At 40.6% G+C, this 24,548-nt stretch overlaps 1 protein-coding gene across 1 annotated transcript in view; it reads left to right on the plus strand.

Annotated features, from left to right (window-relative positions):
* Positions 1-426: 426 nt before the first annotated feature.
* Positions 427-24,548, plus strand: part of LOC131956116 (arrestin domain-containing protein 3) — a gene marked incomplete at its 5' end in the record, with an annotated part of 65,753 nt that continues 41,631 nt past the window's right edge. Inside the window, 1 exon segment of the mRNA XM_059320540.1 lies at positions 427-560. Coding sequence (XP_059176523.1) covers positions 443-560 — 118 coding nt within the window.

The raw sequence follows: 24,548 nt of genomic DNA on the forward strand, positions 1-24,548 counted from the left end.
ACGAGCAGAGATTGTTTATGTTTTTAATCCAGGTTTGCCGTGTATACACCCAACCCCCTCCCTACCCCCCCCCCCTCCCCCTCCAGGACTTTAGCAATGCCGTAACATGCAGCTAACTAGATAAGACAAACGAGATCCCCCCCCCTTCCCCCTCCCTTACCATGCTCTTCTCATGCCGTCAGCGTTTGTAATCTCACGTCCTACTGTTCATGCAGTACAGCGTACGCACCTCGGTGCGCAATCTAGAGATGTAACTTTGAACATTGTGAGCGTGTCCATTGATTATGAACCATCGCTGTGAGCCTGTGTCGTCTGTCTGTTACAGGAGCAAATGTGCCTCTATGTAGAGATGTAACTTTGAACATTGTGAGCGTGTCCATTGATTATGAACCATCGCGGTGAGCCTGTGTCGTCTGTCTGTTTCAGGAGCAAATGTGCCTCTATGGAGAAGATCGAGAAATTTCAGATCGTGTTCAACAATCCCACGGCTACCTACTTCGCCGGAGAAACGGTCTACGGCTACGGTTGGTTGGTCGTCAAGGAAGCTGTGTACGTATCGAGTGAGTACTGTCTTTTTTTTTTTTTAAATCTATTTTTAAATATTTTTTGCCATTTATTTACTTAAAAAACAATCACAAACGAGGTAGATCTACATATTTTTAAAAATGTGTTGCGTCTATTTAGGTGTTATTTTTTTTTCTTGCAACATTAAGACGAATTAGAATGTCGATTTCTAAACCGAGATCGGATGCATTTCAACACGCTAATTACCCCAGTGACATGGTTCCTTTTACCCCAGCTAGAAATAATGTTTTTTTGTGAATTGGCCGATGTAAAAAGTGTTTTAATTATACATTAACAATGGTGGACATTATTACTCGTAATTATCGAAATGTCTAAATATAGCAAAGTTCAAATTAATTTGTAACATATCCGACGATTTCTATTGCAACCGAATGCAAACTATTATCTGTTAAATATATTAAATGTTTCATTTTTTAATGGAAGGTTTTTGAGCCATTATGACGCATGTGTGTGTGTGTGTGGGGGGAGGGGGGGGGGGGGGGGGGTTAATTCTGCAGAAAGGGGTGAACGTCTGCCAAAATAGGCTTGACGTATTGTTGCTATGTACCTTACGTAACCTACATAGCTGTTATATTGCTGCATTATTATATGCGCGCGTGCTCAATTAATGTGAGATGTATTCCCGTTGTGTGATTGCACAATTAGGTCAAGATGTGCTGTACACAAGGTCTAGATGTATTCGATGTGTATGTGTAATGTCTAGATCAGCGGTTCTTAATCTGAGTTCGATCGAACCCCTGGGTCTCGACAGTCAGTATCAGGGGTTCGGCGGAGTTCAAGACATACACCCGACATATAATTCGCGATCGGATTTTGTCAGTGCGGGCGATATAACTAAGGGTTCGGTGAATGCGAATATGAAACTGGTGTGGCTCGGTTCTTCCAAAAAGGTTAAGAACCACTGGTCTAGATCTATTTTAATGTGTATGTATATCAATCAATTAAACCTTGTATGTAAACGACTGCTTCTTGTCTATAACTGAACACTGTTGTGTAGTAAAAAAAATTCCCCTGGTATTTTAAACCACAGAAATGTTGACCATTAAACAGGTCATTGCCCTCGGCGTGTGTGTCATGCGCACGGACATTAATAAAGTTAATGAGGTCGATCTAATTAGCATGCGGCTGCCAATAATTTGTGCACTTAACTAGCTTAAGATGGCGCCGTAATTACGTCACTTCCCTTCATCCATGTTTTAATGCTTACAGCTGGATGAGGCCGAGTCACGTGACTAATAAGTCACGTGGTGCGACGGACCAATCAGCGGTAAGAATTTGATGCGATTAGGCCACGTGATCAGGATGTTGTGTGGGGGAACTTCCGGGACACGGCGACACAGTTTATGTGACGGGGTGGTGGGGGGGGGGAGTGGGAGGTTGTGGAATGGGTGGGGGTAAGGCAGTCATTTTATAATTGGCTGGTTGAATAATGTACGCGGGGTGTATGAGAGAGACTAGCAACATGTGTATTTATTACAGATGTTATTACAGGTGTATTTATTACAGGTGTTATTACAGGTGTATTTATTACAGGTGTTATTACAGGTGTATTTATTACAGGTGTTATTACAGGTGTATTTATTATAGGTGTTATTGAGGTGTATTTATTACTGGTGTTATTACAGGTGTAATTGGAACCGACCACCACAGGTGTAGCTAGTAGCTCAACTTGACCAACCATTCAAAATTCACTCAGGTGTAGCTAGTAGGTCAACTTAACCAACCATTCAAAATTCACTCAGGTGTAGCTAGTAGGTCAACTTGACCAACCATTCAAAACTCACTCATGTGTAGCTAATGAGTTTGGCCCCTAGTTTTAAATAGTTAACTATTTGTAAACTTATTTTTTTTTAACGTTTCAGCTTCATTTTTTTAAATAGACAAAAATTGTATTTAGAGCATTTTGAGTGACGCGACAGTTCTGAGACAATTACAAAAAAAAATTTTTTACCTGCCTTGAGCACCTGCAGTTGACCTATGACCCCCCATTTCCCCAGTCTCCGGCTTTGTTTCCGCAGGGCGGTAAATAAACGAATGTTACGGGAGGGAAAATATTTTCTCTACGGCTAGGTTGTATGACAAGCCATTACGTAACGCACGCACCAGCAAAACCTAACCGCCCTACCCACTCTCACATACGTAATGCAGCATCTGCCTCCATACCAAACGACCGAATTCTGCAGACGACAACAAAAAAATCCAAAATCCCCTGACAACAACAAAAATATGATCAATCATGTGAAAATATGGACAATTTCGTGAAAATATGGACAATCATGTTGTTTTAAAGAAGTTATTTCTTCCGTGTGGAAATTCGAAGCATTTAGTTTTGTAATGTCAAGTTTCGCAACAATGACCCATTCCCCATACTTTCGCGAAATGCTAAAGGTTAGGACGCGGGGCGTTGCCACTCTGATTTACTTTAAAATGCGAGGGTTTGAAATCGTCGAGGATGAGAATCTCCAGCCACATGACCTGGTGTGCTATATTTAGTAACGTTGTATATGTTTTTGTTCATACTCCAGTTATCCCATCGATTATTAGAAGATTTTGTTTACCTGGTGTGTACCTTTTTTTTTTACCTCGTGTGTACCTTCTATGTAGCATCTTCTCACTCTTACAAATGATAAACTTTATGATGCGCGTCTTGGCTGTCTTCACACTCTTTATTTGTCTACCGACACATTTCTCTAATGGCACGACGTTTGGCTACAGACACGACATTTGTCTACAAACACGATGTTTGTTTACTTGCACGATGATTGTCTAATGACACTAATGACACGACATTTGTCTAAGGTACAATATTTATTCAATGTTATGACGTTTGTCTAAACACACGACTTTCGTCTACACACACATTTAACTATACACACGACGTGTGTCTACACACACTACTTTTGTCTACACATGACGTTTGTCTACACACACATTTGTCTACACACACGACTTTCGTCTACACACACACAAATGTGTCTACACACACGACGTGTGTCTACACGTACATGTATCTACAGACACACCGATCTAGCGACACACGCTGTACCAACAAGTCCCCAAACACCAACTAGCCTCTAGGCTTGAACACAGCATGCGCGCGATAGTTTGTCCACCGTCGCCCGTCAGGATCAATATTTTAATTGCAAAAGTAAATCCCAAGGAACCTGGTCAAACTGCATCGATCGGCATTTGTAAACTCAAGAAATCAATAAAAAAAAAATTTTAAACAACTCTTGTTAAACTTTTTTTTTACAGTTTCCTTAGTTTCCGATGGTAAATAAAATAATCCAGTTTGAATAATTTAACAAAATACGGCACCATTTTTGTATCGCACGTTGCTGTGAGTTTTGATGTGGTGAATAAAGAATTCACAGCATCCATTTTTTCACAAGCCGACACGCCACACTCCCAATGCTTTATCTCCCTCCGTGTGCCTAGCTCGGATAAATAATGAAACGCCACCGTAGTTGAGGTGGTCTAGACAAAGATTTCTTAGATAGGTTTGGTCAATACAGATTCCCCGCCGCTACGGGAAACTGTCCTTACAGAGTTCGGTCATTCTAAATTATTACAAGTTTTATTTAGGGATGTATTACACCAGTCTAAATGTGTAAACTAATGAAGGCAGCTGTAGCTATTTCACTACATGGTTTAATCTTCGCATGTTGAAACATGTATTGGACACAATAGTCGCACATTTGAAACGCGTAGTCTAACAGATCTAAATTGTCCGAATTTCTTATAATCCCAGGTATTCCAGGTAAGTTCTTGTATAGCCGATCCTAAAAAGCAGCTCTTTGAGAAAAACCAGTCGAACTTACTTCAACTTGGGTTAGGTTGACATTTAGTAGAGGCGTTACTTTATAGCATTGGTTGACCAAAACAATTTCTTCGTAGTTTTGGCTGACCACAACCATTCATAGTTTTGGCTGACCACAGCCATTCATAGTTTGGGCTGACCACAACCATTCATATCTTTGGCTGACTACAACCGTTACCTCATAGTTTTGATTGACCGCGACCTTCAAAGCTTCATCGACGTTCGACTTTCAACCCTGTTCGACCACATCTTTTTCTCCGTGTATCGAACTAGTCTCGTCCAGGATAACTCCGAGATGTTTTAGGCATTTCAAAACTCCACTATACAATCTCGTGTCTTCTTGGACTTACAACATAAACCCGTTAGTTCAAAACTATTTTATTGTATTTTAATGTTCAACCCCATCTAGACCACAGAATCATTACCACCTTTTAGCGTTTAACTTAACTAAACCACAACATCTCCTTATTTAAGCCAAGATATCCCAGATCAGTTTCATCTTTTAACCTTTAACTCATCTAGACCACAGATTCTCCATAGTTTAAACCCTCGCTCGCCCAAATCAGTTCCACCATCTTCGAGCGGAAGTCGAGGGCAGGTCTGGAACTAAACATCCCGAGCTCTTCACGCTTCTTGCCAAAGATAATCTAATCGCTTCTATTTTTTTCCCCTTGTCACAAATATCCGACCATGTTTTCCTCATCGGGTTTTCTCTTTCTAACCGGATCTTGCCTTAACCTTTGTTCCAAATTACGATTTAGCGTTGGGGGGGGGGGGGGGATCTAGCAAATGGCCCTGGAAGGGGGGGGGGTGGAGGTAGAAGTCTAACCTTGCCAAATTTACCATTCTGGCTCCTACCTTTCCACCACCGACTACCTGGTTCTCGAACCAGCGTATATCTGGTAACAAAGACAACCACTCACTCGCCAGAGTGTGACCTGTGTGTAGCTGCTAGCCAGTGTTGTGTGACCTGCCTGTAGCTAGCCAGAGTTGTGTGACCTGTCTATAGCTGCTAGCCAGAGTTGTGTTACCTGTCTGTAGCTGCTAGCCAGAGTTGTGTGACCTTTCTGTAGCTGCTAGCCAGAGTTGTGTGACCTGTCTTTAGCTGCTAGCCAGAGTTGTGTGACCTGTCTGTAGCTAGCCAGAGTTGTGTGACCTGTCTATAGCTAGCCAGAGTTGTGTGACCTGCCTGTAGCTGCTAGCCAGAGTTGTGTGACCTGTCTGTAGCTGCGAGCCAAAGTTATGTGACCTGTCTGTAGCTAGCCAGAGTTGTATGACCTGTCTTTAGCTGCTAGCCAGAGTTGTGTGACCTGTCTGTAGCTGCTAGCCAAAGTTGTGTGACCTGTCTGTAGCTAGCCAGAGTTGTGTGGCCTGTCTATAGCTGCTACCCAGAGATGCATGCCCCGTGTCACAGTCTCCCCGTGATTATCTTTCATTAACCACAATTTTATGACTGGTGGCACGGCACACTTACACACCAGTTGCCGCTAGGGGTGCTTTAGTGCATCTCTTGTGTCATGTTGTTATGTCATGTTGCTAGCAGTTTGTCATGTTTTATTGTCATTGTTGCAAGCATTCTATCAGCGATTTGGTGCAGTAACTTCTATGATTTGTTCATCTTTTCTCAAATTTTCTTTTGTAACTTCTTTTAAGCTATCTGTAACAGCTTATCTGCCATTGACTGCAATTAGTATAAATGCCACTGGTTGCAATTAGTATAAATGCCACATGTTGTAATTAGTATAAATGCCACATGATGCAATTATTATTCATGCTGCTACTTTCACTGCGCTATTTTGTCTGATCGTGTAAAACATTTCTTCCACTTGCTGCTACTTGTTGCGAGAAACTGATGTCGTCAGCAGTATCTCTATCACTTAGTACACGAACACTTTGCTCTCTGGAACTTGTGGCTACAACATTTATCTGTTTTGCAACTTTGTGCTCAGTTCTGCAACTTGATGAAAACATTTCTCTCTTCTGCAACTTGATGCAAACATTTCTCTCTTCTGCAACTTGATGCAAACATTTCTCTCTTCTGCAACTTGATGCAAACATTTCTCTCTTCTGCAACTTGATGCAAACATTTCTCTCTTCTGCAACTTGATGCAAACATTTCTCTCTTCTGCAACTTGATGCAAACATTTCTCTCTTCTGCAACTTGATGCAAACATTTCTCAGTTCTACCCCAGCATGTGAGCGACATGTTGCATGAGCCCCACTTGTTAAACCGTTAATGTGAGAGAATGTTCACCCACACGCCTGACATACCGTGGGGGTGAACTAATTTCAAGAGATGAATTCTGGGTAAAAAAAAACTACCGGAAATGACGACATCGCCGGTGAGAACCAACATTCTTATATCACACCTGTACAACATTCTTATATCACACCTGTACAACATTCTTATATCACACCTGTACAACATTCTTATATCACACCTGTACAACATTCTTATATCACACCTGTACAACATTCTTATATCACACCTGTACACCATTCTTATATCACACCTGTACAACATTCTTATATCACACCTGTACAACATTCTTATATCACACCTGTACAACATTCTTATATCACACCTGTACAACATTCTTATATCACACCTGTACAACATTCTTATATCACACCTGTACACCATTCTTATATCACACCTGTACACCATTCTTATATCACACCTATACAACATTCTTATATCACACCGGTACACCATTCTTATATCACACCTGTACAACATTCTTATATCACACCTGTACACCATTCTTATATCACACCTGTACACCATTCTTATATCACACCTGTACACCATTCTTATATCACACCTGTACACCATTCTTATATCACACCTGTACACCATTCTTATATCACACCTGTACACCATTCTTATATCACACCTGTACACCATTCTTATATCACACCTGTACACCATTCTTATATCACACCTGTACAACATTCTTATATCACACCTGTACAACATTCTTATATCACACCTGTACACCATTCTTATATCACACCTGTACAACATTCTTATATCACACCTGTACACCATTCTTATATCACACCTGTACAACATTCTTATATCACACCTGTACACCATTCTTATATCACACCTGTACAACATTCTTATATCACACCTGTACACCATTCTTATATCACACCTGTACAACATTCTTATATCACACCTGTACAACATTCTTATATCACACCTGTACAACATTCTTATATCACACCTGTTTTAACCCACCGGCTCATTGTACCTGTTAATTTTGCAGGTCGGGTTGTTGGATTGGGGGGGGGGGGGGGTGTTGTCAAGGACTTTAGGTGATTTAAGCTGAGATGTGTTTAGATCTTCTGAATAGTGTATGACGTCTTAAACCTTGGTAGATCTGATGTGAGTGTTATTGTCAAACAGAACACACTGTACTTTAATATACCTAACGTAATACATTAACAAATCAACGATAGAACACACTGTACTTTAAGATACCTAAAGTAATACATTAATAAATCAACGATAGACGAAGAAAGACAATAATAAAATGTAGGCAGTTGTCTTATAAAATTTTTAATTAAAATATTTCAGATTGGGTAGGCTCTTGCTTAGTTGTGTCTCAATAAATATGACCTATACGTCCGTGTTTCTTATGTTAGGAGATTACATTTGTTTCTTCATACAACCTATAGTATGTCACAATCGATCTCTTGAGGGAATTCCCTCCGCCTTCTTTGTCGTCTTTAGTCAAGTTTGTATTGTAGTGTTGGTGAGTGTTCTGATAGAGAAGTCTCTACCACCAGTGTGTGCTGTACTTTCAAGTCAAGTTGTTAACGGCCCCTGTTGATAATCTATCCGGCTTAGGCTCCAAACGTGTATAAAGTAACCAGACAAGATTAAGTATTTTTACCTGGGTATGGATGTATCTTTGTTCGAACTCAACAAGGGATGTGTGTCTCATCATTCGATCTCAACAAGGGAAGTATGTCTTATTATTCAAATTTAACAGGGGATGGTGCGTCTCATTGTTCGAACTCAACAAGCGATCAGTTTCTCATCATTCGAACTCAACAAGGGATGTATGTCTATTTGTTCGAACTCATCTCGGGATATGTGCCTTATTGTTCGAACTCAACAAGGGATGTATGTCTCTTTGTTCGAACTCAACAAGTTATGATTGTCTCATCGTTCGAACTCAGCAAGAGATGTATGTCTCTTTGTTCGAACTCAACATGGGATGTGTGCCTTATTGTTCAAACTCAACATGGGATGTGTGCCTTATTGTTGAAACTCCTACCTCAGAACAAGAACTTCATTCATACCTCACCTCGGGTACCATTGTGGGGCGATGGGGAAAAAAAACAACAGGTAGATAGTTGTTTACCTGATATCCCTTCTGGAACAGACCCAGGTAGAAAGTTTACCGGTAGTGTTTAAACAGCCTCTCCCCCTCGTGTGGGAGTCGGTGTTTACCCCAGGTCTTGCTGGGTCCCCTCTCTCGTATACAGGAGGTCGTTTTTAAACCAAGCGGCCGTCGTGCGTTTGGTAGGTCTCTGATGGGGACTAATGGCTACCTGACGGCCTAATGGCTACCTGTTGGCCTGATGTGTACCTGTTGGTGTGGCTTTAGTACCTGAAGATAGCTGCCAGGTCACAGGTGTAAACAAATCTCTTTTTTTAGTGGGGGGGGGTCAAGGGGATGATTATATCTATCTACTGAAGGCTACCCAATTTAAAATGTTAATGTACAGGTTAATAGGTAAATGTCGCCAGGAAACCTTTTAGTCTAAATACACATTAGGTCACCTGTATAAATCCTGGTCGCCCGCCTATGTACAACACCTGTTGGTGGTTGATATCTAATACTTTTCCTCAGAGCTAAGCAAAAATTGTGTATCTCGATTTACGTCTTTATAATTCTGAGCTTATATTTCTACGTCCTAATCACAAATCCCGGGTTTGAGTTATCAGACGTCAGTCAGTCCACCCAGCTATGATGGTCGTCTGACTAGTCCACCCAGCTCTGATGGATACCCGATTCACGTGAGGGAAACTAAGACGGCTTCGGCATAGTGTTGGCCACACTATTCCCTATATGCCGAGGTCGGAGAAATAGATGAACTCAATTAAGTCTGCCCCATGTGTCTTTTGCACGAAAGGGAAAAGATGATGGTGATTCAGAAATTAAATGACTACTAAAGTACTAGATGCTCATTCCATGTTTTAAGATAACGCATGGTACTGACCAGTGCTGATCCCAATATCCCTTGATATGCTTACGTCACAGAGAGAGATGAACTCTTCTTCATCAGCCGTACTGACCGCCGGGTCCGAAAAGGTAACCTACTTTCCTTGTTGAGACAATTAGAATGCATGGACAAAACAAGATTTTAATAAATGTATGATTATTTCGAGCATAAGCATTTTTCATGAATTAGAAGACCTCTACCCACAACTAAACAAAAAAACCCCACGAATGCGCAAAATATAACACAAAATTAAAAGAATTAAAGCATATTGCAGAAATCGACGTATTTGGCGGAAGTCCGTAAATAAAAAACCCTACGAAAAAAATTTACATTAATTTTCGTGCCATTAATACATCATCGTTCGACAGTGATACGGATATCTGGACAACTTTTTTTTTTTTTTTTTTTTTAATTTTTAGCCACTTGCTGGCAGCCAGTACACAGAATCTCAGAACTGGAGCTTTAATTCTTTCCAGTGTCGAGTCCTCTTGGAGGACGGTGGTGTTTAGCTGGCGACAATTGTGTTACTGTTGGAGGCTAGTGTTCGAGAACGTGATTTTAAAAACAACCTTTACACGCATAGGGAAACACGAACAACTAGAGGTTTTAAAAAGATGGCTGTGTGTACAATTTATAATCTGACCTGATCTGATCCAGAGTTGAAATCTGATACAGCTAGCTGCAGGACACAGCCAGATTCCTGCAGCTAGACAGGATTTTCATCTTCGACATTTTTTTTTTCAATTCTTGTTTTAATAATCAAAGCTCGGAACAAATCAATATGGATGACCCACTTTTGGAATCTCATCCCTTTGTTGTCTCCCTTCGACCACTCGCGTGATGTCAACGTTTTAAAAAACCCGACTATTCAAGAAAGTCGAGCTGCTCTACCGCTCGGGCTTTCTGACGAGGGTTGGTGGTGGTGGTGGTGGTGGTGGCCTATGGGAGGACATCAAGGTTGGGGATGGATTGTATTTGTTGCTTCTGGGGGGGGGGGGGGGAATCAAAGGAATAACTTTGTGGAGAATCGAGGGTGAGGGATCTTTCTTGTATCCTAGAGTTTAAGGGTGGCTTGTGGAAGGAGATTGTGTGACGGAGGGGGTCATTGTTGTGATAGGAAAACAGCGTTGCAAAAGTGACTTTTGTAAAGGCGTGGTGGTAACGTTTGGTACATACATAGAGGGTGGTCGGGGGATATGGTGGTGGGTTTGTTCTGGGCGGGGGGGGGGGGGGTGAAATAGGGAGGGTCTAGATGTGGTGGGATGGGATAAGCTGACCTGGAGGACATTTTTGAAATACTGTCCTGAAGGACATTTTTTAATGCTGACCTTAAGGATATTTTGAAATGTTCTGAAAGACATTTTGGCATGATGGTCTCAAGGACATTTTGGAATCCTGGTTGGAGGTACATTTTTGAATGCTAACCCAAAGGACATTGCTGTATTGAAGGATATTTTTGAATGATGGGTATTTAGGCTTGGGCGGGCTGCAGCATCATTAGATAGAAGCAGGACTGACTGGCGGAGTGCTGGTCATTTGAGGATAAGGGTATGGTGGGGGGAGGGGGGGGCGTAGTACCTGGTTCCTGGTACAGCGACCTACTTTTGTTGTTTCTCGTTGAATATACTTTACCGTGTACAACAAGTGACCGACCAGACGTCACCGTCCACTCGACATTAAAGCTGTGCCCCCACCCCGCGGCTTCCTCGCCCTTCGTGGCCTGACAATATCCGCTCAAATACTTAAGATCAAGTTGTCAATACTGACCCGCTGACCACGATAATGACCGCTTTCTTCCATGTTTCTGCGTGCATCGATTTCTTGTTTTCTCGCTAATACAATCGTCTAACTAATGTTGTACGGGGCGGGCTGGTAGACTTGCTGGTGGTAGCTTTTCTTCTTCCTGGCTTTTGCTTATCAGATGAGGGCTTTAGTCTGTTGAATAATGGTTTTTGTTTATTGGGTTAGGGGCTTTTGTCTATTGGATAATGGCTTTCGCTTTTTTGAGTAAGGGTATTTTATTTATTTGCTAAAGGATTTTTTGTCTGCTTAAAAGTGGATTTTAAAAATTATTGAATAGAGGCTTTTCCTTTAAAGAAATGGCTTTTGCTTAATGGATAATGGCTTTAAGTCTATCAAACAATGGATTTTGTTTCATGAATAAGAACTTGTTTCCTTGTTTCCATTTCCCCATCCTTTCTCCCTGTCATTCTCCCCATGTATAAATTAGGAGCAAATAAAGATAAGAAAAAAACATTAATTTTAATCTTGAAATTTAAGAGAGCTACTAGTATCTTCTTACCCCTCCCCTCCTCCCCAAAAATAAAAAAAATTACAAATAAAATTACTTTATAAGCGAATGGGTAGTTCAGAAAAAAACAACTGAGAAGTGTTAGACTGTTGGAATATATCAGCATGTTGTAAAAGATATCTCCTTTCTTGACTTTATAAAACACTAATGAGCATGACGTTGTAAAAAAAAATTATTTAATTTCTACTAACCTATAACACGCTAATTTCCACTGCACCCGGGCAATCAGTCGCCATGGCAACCGTTCGTCATCACCTCAGACAGGAAGGGACTTTGTACCTGCGTATGGCTGGCAGGTTGAAACCACCCTGTTAGAATCTACATAATCTCTAACAGGTCTTTGATTCGTTATGCTTTATTTAACCTTAACTTATGAGTACTGATTTCATTTAACCTTAACTCATGAGCACTAATTTCATTTAACCGTAACTCATGAGTACTGACTTCATTCTACATTTAACTCTCTAGCTCTAACTTCATTTAACTCTCTGAGCATTGGCATAGTTAACCTGCTTTGACCGTGTTGATTTACCCCTCCCTGGTGTGTGTTCTATCAGGTCCGAAGGTTACATTGACCATTACGGTCTATGTGTACTTAATTGTAAATATTCTATAATCTACGTGTCTCTGTATAAGTTTTACCCTGATGGAGAATTTGCAAGGGAGAGGGGGTTTGGAATCTCTGTCGACGGTCAAAGAACATGAAGCTTAGTTGGGCAAGTAGTTATTTTAGTAAAAACTCAATGACTCGCTAATTCAAACTATCTTATTTCTCACAATGCTTAACTAACTGGGCCCACTCTTAGTTATGTTGACTGTTTCTTTCTCAATAATAACAAGCAGTTTAGTTGTTTGTTATTTTCTTAATGAATTGCAACTCCCCCGCCCCCCTCATTTTTTTTCATCCCCTACCCTTCTCCTCCTTAACCATTTAGTACAGTCGTCTTTGACATCGACATGACATCTACTCCAACCTCTTATTATCGTGATAACCGAAACAAAAATAAACTTAAAAAAACATCCCCCTAAAGTTCTTTTTTTATCTTTAACATTATAAAATAAATTTTTAGAGAAATAAATCAAACAAGGACTAAGATCTTAGGACATCGGGAATTCCCTGTTGTTAAAGAGTTGTCAAAAGAAAAACCCCAACATCCCAAGATCTTGTTAGACAACGCATCCCCTGGTGAAACCTTCTCAAAGCTCTTGTTATCTTTGAGATGAGATGTGTGGCGCCCCACCCCCCACCTACCCTGCCCCCCCTCCCCCCTCATTAGCAAATATTTCACAACTCACCCAGACCAATCTACTCGTCTACCAGGGCGGCTTGGCTCTGAACCTGACGTATCAAAACGTTGACCAATCACAGCCTGCTCTCCGAGGCTGCGTCGAGTGGTTTTGTCGGGCTGATTTCATTGCTCAGCATTGTTGGCCTGCTGCCGTGTAATGTGGGGGGGGGGGGGGGGTCTCGCGGGTTCGCCAGACGTCACTGTGCTAGACCTCTGTTGACGTCAAATCGAATCACTAGGTCGATAGAGACGTCACTATGCTTTAAGAGACGTCAGTCACGTGGACGCTGGAGACGTCAGTCACTTTCTGCTAGTGACGTCACCTGGCCGCAATAGACGTTAGTCATTTAGCTGCTAGAGACGTCACTAGACCTTTAAAAACGTCACTGAACCATCGGGGACGTCACTTGGCATTTTAGTCACTTGGTCGATAATGACGTCACTTGGCCGTTAGAAACGTCAGTTCGACTAACTCGACCACTATAGACGTCAGTTCGACTTACACTGACCACCATAAAGGTCAGTTCACTTGACCGATACAGACATCACAAACGAAATCCTATTATTTAGCCACTGTTTTCCAGTTCATCTCACGGCGTGACTCAAGTACTGGCCGCTTGTCCAGCAAATACTCCACTGACCAGCGGTCGACAATATAATAAACATATGCTTTATGGGTGAAGTCATGAATAATAACTAGACGGACACACAGACAAAAGTCTGTCTCTTGTACACACCAGTTAGACGATCACACACAGCCTTAGTACAACTAGATCTAATGTGTAGGCGCTGCTCTAAATGTCACTCGTGACCTGCTTGTACGAGCAGTATCTGCCGAGCCACTCGCCGAGGGAAACCATTCGCAGGGTTATCGTTTTACAATGAGATACCTGCATGCCCAGAATCCAATTATCTCTTAACGAGTCATTTCATTGCGTTGTCAGAGTACTAGAGAGAATACGTTATCCAGTTATCATATGGTTTTACCATTTTTATGGCGCCTGGTAGATTTAGCGTTAGTGTTACTCGATTTTCTTTTCTTTTTATTTTTTTGTTGTTCTGCTTGTGCTTATGGTGATCTGAGAGTTAAAGGTTGTCAGAAGATACATCAGTGACTCATAAACAGTCCGGCGTTTACGTAATGGCTGTAAGATTTTTATTCCAGTTGTAACCATAGGTTGATCACCCTCTTCACGCATAAAGCAAGTCGAAAGTAGTCATTGAATCTCAGTTCAGTAATGGGAATTTTATTCTGTCTTGAAATAGTTTTTTTTTTCAACTACATCAATTATCGTACCACGGACCTGGGTTGACATAATGTGATGAATATCAAATTCTAGATGACGACACACACAGTGTGGGAAAGGCATTATCCACCGAACTATAAGCCAAACTTGATCAAAATACAACACGGGACAAAACTCGTGACTATCTAGGTCTCGCTGACTTGCAAAATGAATTCACGATCGCCTGTCGAGGGCTATTTATAGGGGAAAAAAATCCGTTACAGTCGGGGAGGTTTTAATGTATGGAGTTATCTCCCCTAGTACCCCGTCATCATCTTGCGTACGGGGGACCCTAATTTCCAATGAGAGACCTGAAATTTACCGCCCAATCATATCCCCTGCGCTCGTAAACTGATATTAAATAGCCGTGGTGTTAGGATTAGCTGGGCGTCATCAGCGTGACCCGGCTCTGATTGAGTTAATTAAGCTCCCGTGGTCAGTTGATGTACGCGAGCTGCGGTGAGTCGGAGCTGACCGTGAAATGAACGTGCACGAGTGGCCAGTTTCGTTGATGAGTTCATTTCCCCTCGTCTCGGGCTCCCAGTTTTTTGTTTAAAGGTTTCTTTTCGCGGAGGTTCGCGTCTCCGATCTGTGGGAATTAGGGGAGGGAGGGTGGTTTAAATAGTCGTCTAGTGGATGGCTTTATTTTACGGTGGGGGGAGGGGGTGATTTATCCCTTGGTGTAAAGATGTGTCCTGTGTTTTAAGGGTTTCGAGAGTTCACTGGTTGCTAGGGTACAGACAGGTTTAGAAATGTTTTTGTGTGTGAGGGTCATACGTAGATGACGACAAACACAAGCCTGGGATGGTGGTGGGTTTGGAATGGTGACAATGTGGGGAGCGAGAAATTATTGGTAAAAATGTGACATCAATATCTCCTGCATTTTACATGCCATGAAAATAAACCAAAAATCTTTATACAGTACAGACTGAACTATTATGAGATAGTTTGAACTATGACTGAACTATTAAGTGTTATTTAGGAAGGGGATCTGATTTTTGAAATCAGTCGGAGGTGGCGGTAGAGGGGGTGGGTAAATCTGAAGTTGTGTGACTTCATTTGTAGACTACCCCTTAAGTGGGGTAATATTTGAGAAGAATCAGGGGGGGGGGGGGGACAATTACCTATTCTTGATTGACCAAATTTTGGTGTAGGAGTTAATTTGGAGCTAATCAGTAATGTAAATATTTATTGTATGTTTGTGACGGATGGCATATTTTCTCCTTACAGAAAAATGTTTTGTTGAAGAATCACCAGTGTGGTGTGTCGACACGCTAGTAACTTTCAAATGTTTAAACCACTCCGTTGTATTACCCGCCGTGTGATTTGTTGTACAATTCATGGTTTGCCTACGCTTTTCCCGTTCGACACATGGATGAAGTAGAGTTAATCTGTTTCAGTTAATTCGGCATACAGATTGTGGTCAGCACTATGCCCACATGCCTTTGTTTCCCTAACATTAGTCAGGTACCCATTAGAGCTGGATGGACTCAGGTACTTCCAACAGACTCCGAACTCCAGACTTTCAGGTTAGCAGTCTAGCGCTCTAGCTCAAGGCCATGCTTGGTTGTTATACAAACGTATAAAACTGGAAAAATAATAATTCTTCAGATCAAATATTGGTGTATTATCCCAGTCTGTAGTTGGGGCCGCAATAATCGTATATTTACTTTCCTTGTTCTAATCCCTCTCATCACTAGTTGCAAGACACGTGGATTTGATTGGGTCGCTTGAAAAAGTTCCCGGTTGTCGTGTGCTGGGATAGATCAATATCAAAAGATTGTTCTAAAAAATGTATCTTACTCAAAGCCAATACTCAGTGGAGTTAGGCTGTCCGGGTCAGAAATTGCTTTTTTTTTAGTCCGTAGAGAAATGTGTCTCAGATTTGTACAAAGATTTTTCAAATCTATATCTTTTGCTAAACAACACGTTTAAAAATTGTAGCATGAAAAACGGATGTTTTTACATCGCTATATAAACGTATAAGCTTATCGCTTCCGTTGTATCAGTTACGAAATGCGTTTCTTAATTCAAGTGCACACATGTAGCACGAGCGCTGCAAGGTTTTAACATACAGCTTTTAAAGTACACTCGGAACAAAATGGGGTTTTAAGTCTCGGCATGCAGCTCAACAAATTGCTGGGATCGCCGTGGATCTACTTCCTAATCCACGAGTCAGTTGCTTCTAATTTACGTGACAGATAAGCTTTATTTACTTTTTACTCGAAACTCGTGATGTGGGGGATTCTGTTCGGCTTTCATTTTACTTGGAGTGTTGTTATTTTGTTTGTTTGTTTTTTATCTTAATTTATAGGCCGGCTATACCTTCAGTTTTATTTAGAAGTGAGCATAGAATAATTCAATCCAAACAAAACGATGCTCCATTCTACTCAGAATTGTTTAAAAACCTTAAAACTCTCTTTACCATTAGCCATGTACACGTATTCAAATAGTTACTATATAGTAGATACTCTTAGCGTCTTGTATACTGTTGTGTATAGTGGTAGAGTAGTGCAAGGCGTGATCGGATGGTTGACTGTTTACACGAAAGTCTCGGGCAATAGTCTGTAGGACGTCCCTGAATCCACCCAGCTCTGATGGGCACCTGACTCTTGCTAGCTAATGTAAAGGCGGAGTGGCAGAGTGCTGACCACGGCATCTCCTCCTTATGCCTTTGTCACACAATAACAATTGAATATTCTATGGTCATCCAAAAGAAAGCTTCCCTGAAAATTTCAGCGCGCTAGCTAACTGGGAAGTGCCAGAAATTTCGATCGCAAGATTTGATTGGAAAAACAAACAAACAGAGAAAGCAAGTTAAAGAAAACGTGGGAAAAACATATGAGCTACAACTCATGTGCACTATGGATCGTAAGGTCCTAAAGAGGAACTGTACTGTATATGTGAAATTAGGTATACGATGTATGTGTATGGATAATCGAAGAGTACCAAGTATTGCAACAAAATAGTGTTAATTAAAGATTAAATTCCACAAAACACCAGTGCAAAGAAACCGCCCCAATCTTCGCATGACGAGGCCGTGTTGAGGGCCAACGTCACCAGACTGAGCCTCCCAAAATAAAAACAAGCGCCGTATAAAAATACGGTCCGAATATCGATGAGCCAATAACAATAAGGTTCGATATACATCTCAACGGGCGGCTATAAATAGCGCTGGCGAGTTTATCCCCAACCGAGGCTATTGTCGTGTAGCTCGCGGTCACACAAATTTATATTCGGGGATTGATGCATGTCTGATCCGTGGATGCAAATACTTCGAGAAATTCGGTGCTTGTGATCTTGCTTTTGTATTAAATTTCCACCGTCCAAAAGATACTCGGGATTTTAGTGTTGTATTGAATCCCTCTCACTTCCTCACCCAACCCACCCCGCCATTCTGTTTTCTATCGCCTTATCAAAAAACGAGTCCAAAATGTTTAATTTTCTCCGCTGTAGGAGCACTTGGTCGAGTTCTAACTAGAATCTAGTCCCCGAGTCAACTCAGCTGTATCGGGTACCTGGCATAAATAGGGCACCGTTAAAACTGCGGGATATGGTGTTGTTTGAAGATTCAAGTCCCGTGCCCTTGTGCCATACACGAAAAGGCTACTTAAGGATTTATATTTAGTTGTTTTTATAGCACCCAACTTTTCTGTTTAGCGTCAGTCTGTCCATATAGCGTATTATCTCTCCTTCTTTTACTCGTCTCTTATTGACCTATCCCGTGACTAACAGAAGAGTTGTCTCATGTTGGAAAACAAAAACAAAAAAAAAATGTTTTGATTTTTTTTTTCGATCACACGATCATTACTCCGCGGAAATTTGTCCAACGGAGGCTAACGCAGTTATCTTCCTTGAACGGGAATTCTGTTTCAGCTATTTTAAGGCCTTAGGAACCGATGGAGAATTTCCGGAGTCCATAAAAGCTATTTCGGCGCAAATGCGTTCAAGAGATTTGTATCTTTGGGTAGTCAAGTGGGGAGGGGGAGGGGGTAGCATCCCCTGTCTCGTCAAGCGGTGTAGGGGGGGGGGGGATAGCGGTGAGCTCAACGAGAATATTGGCAAGTATTAAATTTAAGCATGAATATTCATGAAGCGCTTGTTATCTCGGAGGTTCAGTGGGCTAATGAGGGTATGGATTTTTTATTTTTACCCACCGGGTTTTTTTTCCCAATGTTTATTAATAAGGTACCGTCGAGAGGGGGGATTAACTTTGACGTGAGTTAGCTGTCATGAAAGGTATATACGTTTTTTCGTGAGTGAGGTAAACTAATAATGTCATCTAATTAAAGCGGTGATGGTGTTGCCCTGGGTCATGTGACTTTAAAGTAGTGTCTGTCTGCATGGTGTGTTAAGATATCTCTATCTAATCTGACAGAATATACCAAGGTCTTGTCTAATATTGTCTGTCTAAATAGTTTTTTTTTTAAGACAGGACGTCATAAGTTGTTTATGTTTTGTTTTCTTATTTTTTTATTTTTTTTTTATTTTAGAGAACAGTGACATTTCATCATTATTTGTCATCTAGAAATATTTCACGAACAGCACTATAACGGAACTTTTTTTTGTTCTCGTGTTTTAGAATTCTAATATTGGAACCTTAATCCATCCTTTCTTTTCTCAGTTAGATAAAAAAAAAACGTTGTTATCGATAATTAAAAAGAACTACCGACAGCGTCTCAGTGTGTCGATGACTAGTCTAAGACTTTTTCTGTCAAAGACATTTGTCCTGTGTAAGACAATGTCTGTCTAAGACGCTGTTTTTCTGAGCACCTGATACTATACTCTATTTTAAACCCCACTACAAGAAGTTCTTTGTTCTGGTTTAAAGTACAAAAGGGATAGATTGCCTTCAAGATTTATTGTTGCTTTGGATCAGTAGCTTTTTTTGTGTTAACAAGGACTGGAAAAGAACGGGGGTATTTTCCTAAAAATATACACTCGGAAATGAATCCGAATTACGCAGATAAATAGTAAAATAATCTTCAAAGAGCGCCCGACTTGGGTCTACGCGAGATGGTTGTTTATAGGCGAGATCAGAGATCGAGGGGGGCGCGAGGGGGGAACAGATCCTGACATTGTTAGTGTTCCTATATAAACACGCAGCGAGGGATCCAGATCGTCTTTATAAATTTATTTAGTTTTTCAATAAAGCTCGATAAACACGCCTTGAGGGCAGGGTCAAGGTCACTTGTTTTAATTGTATCGGATGCGATTAAGTACAAATGGTATTCACATTTTGTTGGTGGTTTTTTCATCCGTCTTGGGCGTCTACATATTATAATTTAGGGTATGTAAGAGTTTTTCTAAAATTTCACGCTTCATCTTGATGTCAGTAATATGAGTCTATTTTGATGTTTTCATACTTGTGAACATCGTGATGTATCATTTGTTGTTGTCTTAGTTGGTGTACCTAGGTTTATTCGCCTGTTGAGGTTATAAAACCGTAGAGAGAAAGATAAAGGTGCATCAGTAATCTGGACGTTGTTGCTACGTTGAACACAATAATGTTTACCATATTCCTAGAAATTTGAACTTGAATGCAAATTTTGTTTGGTTATTGGCTAGAAGACCGTTTGAAGCCCAGGTGATTTTAATTATTTTTATGTTTCGTTTGTCTCTACTATTCTAGCCTTGTCTTACCTATTCTAGCCTTGTCTTACCTATTCTAGCCTTGCCTTACCTATTCTAGCCTTGCCTTACCTATTCTAGCCTTGCCTTACCTATTCTAGCCTTGCCTTACCTATTCTAGCCTTGTCTTACCTATTCTAGCCCTGTTACCTATTCTAGCCCTGTCTTACCTATTCTAGCCCTTTCTTACCTATTCTAGCCTTGTCTTACCTATTCTAGCCTTGTGTGACTTACCTATTCTAGCCTTGTCTTACCTATTCTAGCCTTGCCTTACCTATTCTAGCCTTGTGTGACTTACCTATTCTAGCATTGTCTTACCTATTCTAGCCTTGCCTTACCTATTCTAGCCTTGTCTTACCTATTCTAGCCTTTTCTTACCTATTCTAGCCTTGCCTTACCTATTCTAGCCTTGTCTCGCCTATTCTAGCCTTGATTTCCACCTAATGACCCTTCAGCGATGCACACCACCCTCCATATACGATTTCTGCTGACGCCCATATTTATCCTGATAACAAAATCTCACAGACATTACCTCCACCCACCTCCCCACCTTTTCCCTAAACCACCGACTTTTTATGCCACATCTTCCACTACGTCCACACAACATCAAAACTTATGCTGTAAAACACCAACCCAGATAACAGCATTCCATCGCTGAAAGGGTTTGGTGGATATTTTTACGTACATTCTGTACTCTCCAAGCCAAATCTCTACGACGCGTTGTCTGTATGACGTCACGTGACGTCATCCATTACGCGGAGTTAGTAGTAGAAGAAAAAAAAATCCTTGCTAGTTTGTTGGTTGTTTTTTTTTCACCGCTTCAAATGACAGTTCCAAATAAGATTAACCAGAAACCTTTTTCCTGGTTCCGATTCTGACCTTTCAGACGATGAGCAGACGCGAAGACTGTACCATTAGCTAGATCAACTTGTTCCGTACGTTCAATCATTGCCTTCCCCGAGCTCCGGCTAATGGCTGACCGGGACCGGTGCTGACAGCATTGACCCGTCCTGCGCTAATTTTGTAAAACATAGACCGGAAGTAGGTTTGGTTCTGGCCAGATTTCAAGTTGCTAACACTGGCCTAATTAGCAATTAATTGTGACAGCCGACAGGCGGCGAGTATAGAAAGATAAAAAAAATGTATAAATAATTTTAAAATGTATTTAAAATCCGAATAACTGTACAGAAATAGATGGCGTAAATATATGTCTTTCTAATGTTCATGTGATTTGTGTGTGTGTGTGTGTGGGGGGGGGGGTTAACTAATACGTAAAACTTTTCATTTACATCATATCTAAATTAAAGCTAAACATGATGAAGTCATTCGTCTTTCTTTATACCAAAGAATAGGCCCTAAATGTCCGTAGTCGGTTTTATTTGGTCAGCAGACCACCCTAGCATCATAACTGACCTCCTGTATCGGTGCCCAGAACCAGGTAAAAATTCTTTTGTCGTCATCCACTGACCCCACCATCCACACCTCTCCAGGATGTCATGAAATAAAAATTTTGCTTGCTAATGAGTTTTTTTTTATATTAGAAGCTTTCGTGAACCAACTTGCACTAGATATGAGATAGTTTGTTTTCAACATCTGACCTGATGTGTGTGTGTGTGTGGGGGGGGGGGGGGGGTCAGTTGTTTTAGTTATCTCAAACCTGACAGCAGAGCACACCATACAGAGTTAATGGTAACAACAAAGTTCGAGCAGAAAAAATTGCACAAGCTATTAACACGAACTTTTGGTTTTGGTTAAAATATTTATGAGCATGACCTAACACCAGGTTTTGGTTAAAATATTGATGAGAATGACCTAACGCCAAAGCATGACCCAACGTCAGCAAGCTAAGATAACATGTCAGTCTCTGCCCGTGAGAACCAAATTATTACCCACCTACCGAGTTATAATTAGCAGGTGTAAAAAAAAATTGAGGAACGCCAACTAGAAAGGTTTGAACAATCTGGCATAGATCAAAGATGGCCGTCTGCTAGAGGCAGATAGGATGCGTCTATCAACACTCAGTCATTGGATGACGTCACTTTGAGGGGTGGGGGGGGGGGGGGTAAGTTAAATGTGGACCCATGAAGGGACGAGTTGAACTTGTAAAAACTGAGGAGATTGTCGAGTGCATTTAACTTATCTGAGATCGTTAAGCTAAAAACGATTTTTTTTCTCGTTTTATTTGTATAGAAACCGTTACACTGGTCATCCGAGACACGTTGTTATCAGCCTCGATTATTTAATTACAGGACATCGGCAAACGTTGTTTAGTTTATTCTATTTCTGTACGATCGAGATAAAACTCAAAGCAAATTATAATTGTAATATCCGAAGACGAATTATTTAAAGATCATAGTTCCACAATGAAATAAGAGGTACAAAGGCACAAACATGATGATCTTAAATTGAATACTTTGAGAAAATAAATAATCATAATTGTTTGATCTTTTCCATTTTTTCAAATAGAAAATCATTTTTTTTTTTCATAGAGGACAACTTTCCACCGAACTTTTGTATGAGTGTAATGTTAATAAAGCGGGAGTGATCTCCCCAAAACGTCCTCATATTTTCTTATATGACGGGGGGGGGGGGGGGGTGCCACTATTGGGGCTATAGATATTTATAAATTTAGATTTCAGATTTTTACTTTCTCGTATACGAAGTATAGAAAAAGTATTAAAAGCGTGCAAAAAAAAAAATCGAGATTTTTGCTTATCTCGACGTTTTACACCTCCCTGTATGTCTTTGTGTGTGTGTGTGTGTATGTGTGTCTGTGAACACGATAACTTGCTTACCTTTTCAGCGATTTCCGATAACCGGAAGTGAAATTTATTCTACATTCATTTTTTTCGAAAGCCTTTAGCTTGAGTACTGTTTGATAGATAAATGAAATTTCACGTGTAAGTAAAAGATCTAATTATCTGTCTTCTTTCAAATTTTGAGTTATTTCCGTTGACCGGAAGTAGTAACTTACGCTATTTCCGATTCCTCAACAAAAACAAAAACGCATGTAAATTTATAAAGTACTAATAATATTACCATCCCCCGTAGTGATATATAAGAATATTTGAGAAAGTTTTGGGGAGATCACTCCAGTTTATTTTCTAAACATAACAGAATCGGGCAGAAAAAAAAAGAATTGTGCACCCAATGAACGCAAACATTGTGAGTGTAATAGCGCGGAAAGGAAATAGCGTAAAGTACTACTTCCGGTTAGCGAAAATTACTCGAAATTAAATAGAAAACAGTATATAAGATCATATAGCTATGTATGAAATTTTGTCTAGGTAACTGATACAGTATTTAAATTATTTGGTATTTTAATATTTTTTTTAAAAACCAGAAATTTAGCACAACTTGCTGATATCGGATGTTACTAAAAAATTGAAAGTGATCAAAGTATAAGTGTGGCCAGTTAGTCTGTGTGGTGTGGCCAGTTAGCAGGGCCGGCGCTACCTATTAGGCGAACAAGGCGGTCGCCTACAGCGCCATCCCAAGGGGGGGGGGGGGGGGGCGCAAAAGATTTAATCATCATTTTCAAAAAGTACCTAATAATTAATAACTTTGATTATCATTTATTAACTGTAGATGGTGATATACAAAATAGTAACGATCTATTTCGGCACCTTGGACGAACTATCAATTTTACACCCCCACCCCAAAATTAGGCCTATATAGGCCTATATTTATTCGCGATGATGAGAATACAACCCCTTCTCCCAAATTTGGAAAGGTCGGGGCGCTTTTTACCAGTCACTTTGCCTTTTTAGTTTGGTGTCAGATAACTGATGTAGAAAACGATTAAATAAGTTCGTAATTTAAATTTCGAATATTTCGAACGGTTATCTAATTTTAATGTTGATTTAGTGATCGCTCCAGCGCATCACGGGGCGTTCGAAAACACGTGCAGTTTTGGTTTTAATAGGGCTTATAAGTCTTGTTTTCTCTGACTTTGAATTAGAAATCTGTTCTGGTGTATAGAGTTTTGTAATGACGGAGTGTTCAAAGTATTGTACTGGTTTGGTAAGTTTTGATGAATCCTTTAGATTTGGTAGTAACGGCGGAAGGCTGTTGCTGATATGGTTTCGTAGGTGAAAATTATCGAAGTGTTAAAGTGTTCTTAATTTCATTTGGTATAGTTGAAGGTCTAGTGGAATTTGATTGGTAATAGAGAAATGAGAATGTAGGTCATGAGGTATCGTTGTTCTGCGGTTCAGGACTATCGAGTCTTGTGGTATTAAGGTATCGAATTGTATTGACTGTTAACGTGTAGTAATAGGTCCTGTTAAATCGTTGTTGATTGGTAGCATCATGTGTAGAGCATGGTGAAGTTAGTTGAGGTGGCGTCGTAGTTCTGGAGCATCGAGTCTAGTTATGTTTAG

The sequence above is a fragment of the Physella acuta genome, unplaced genomic scaffold (genome assembly GCF_028476545.2).
Source record: "Physella acuta isolate Inbredline_101_S28 unplaced genomic scaffold, ASM2847654v3 ptg001128l, whole genome shotgun sequence".
NCBI lineage: Eukaryota > Metazoa > Mollusca > Gastropoda > Physidae > Physella > Physella acuta.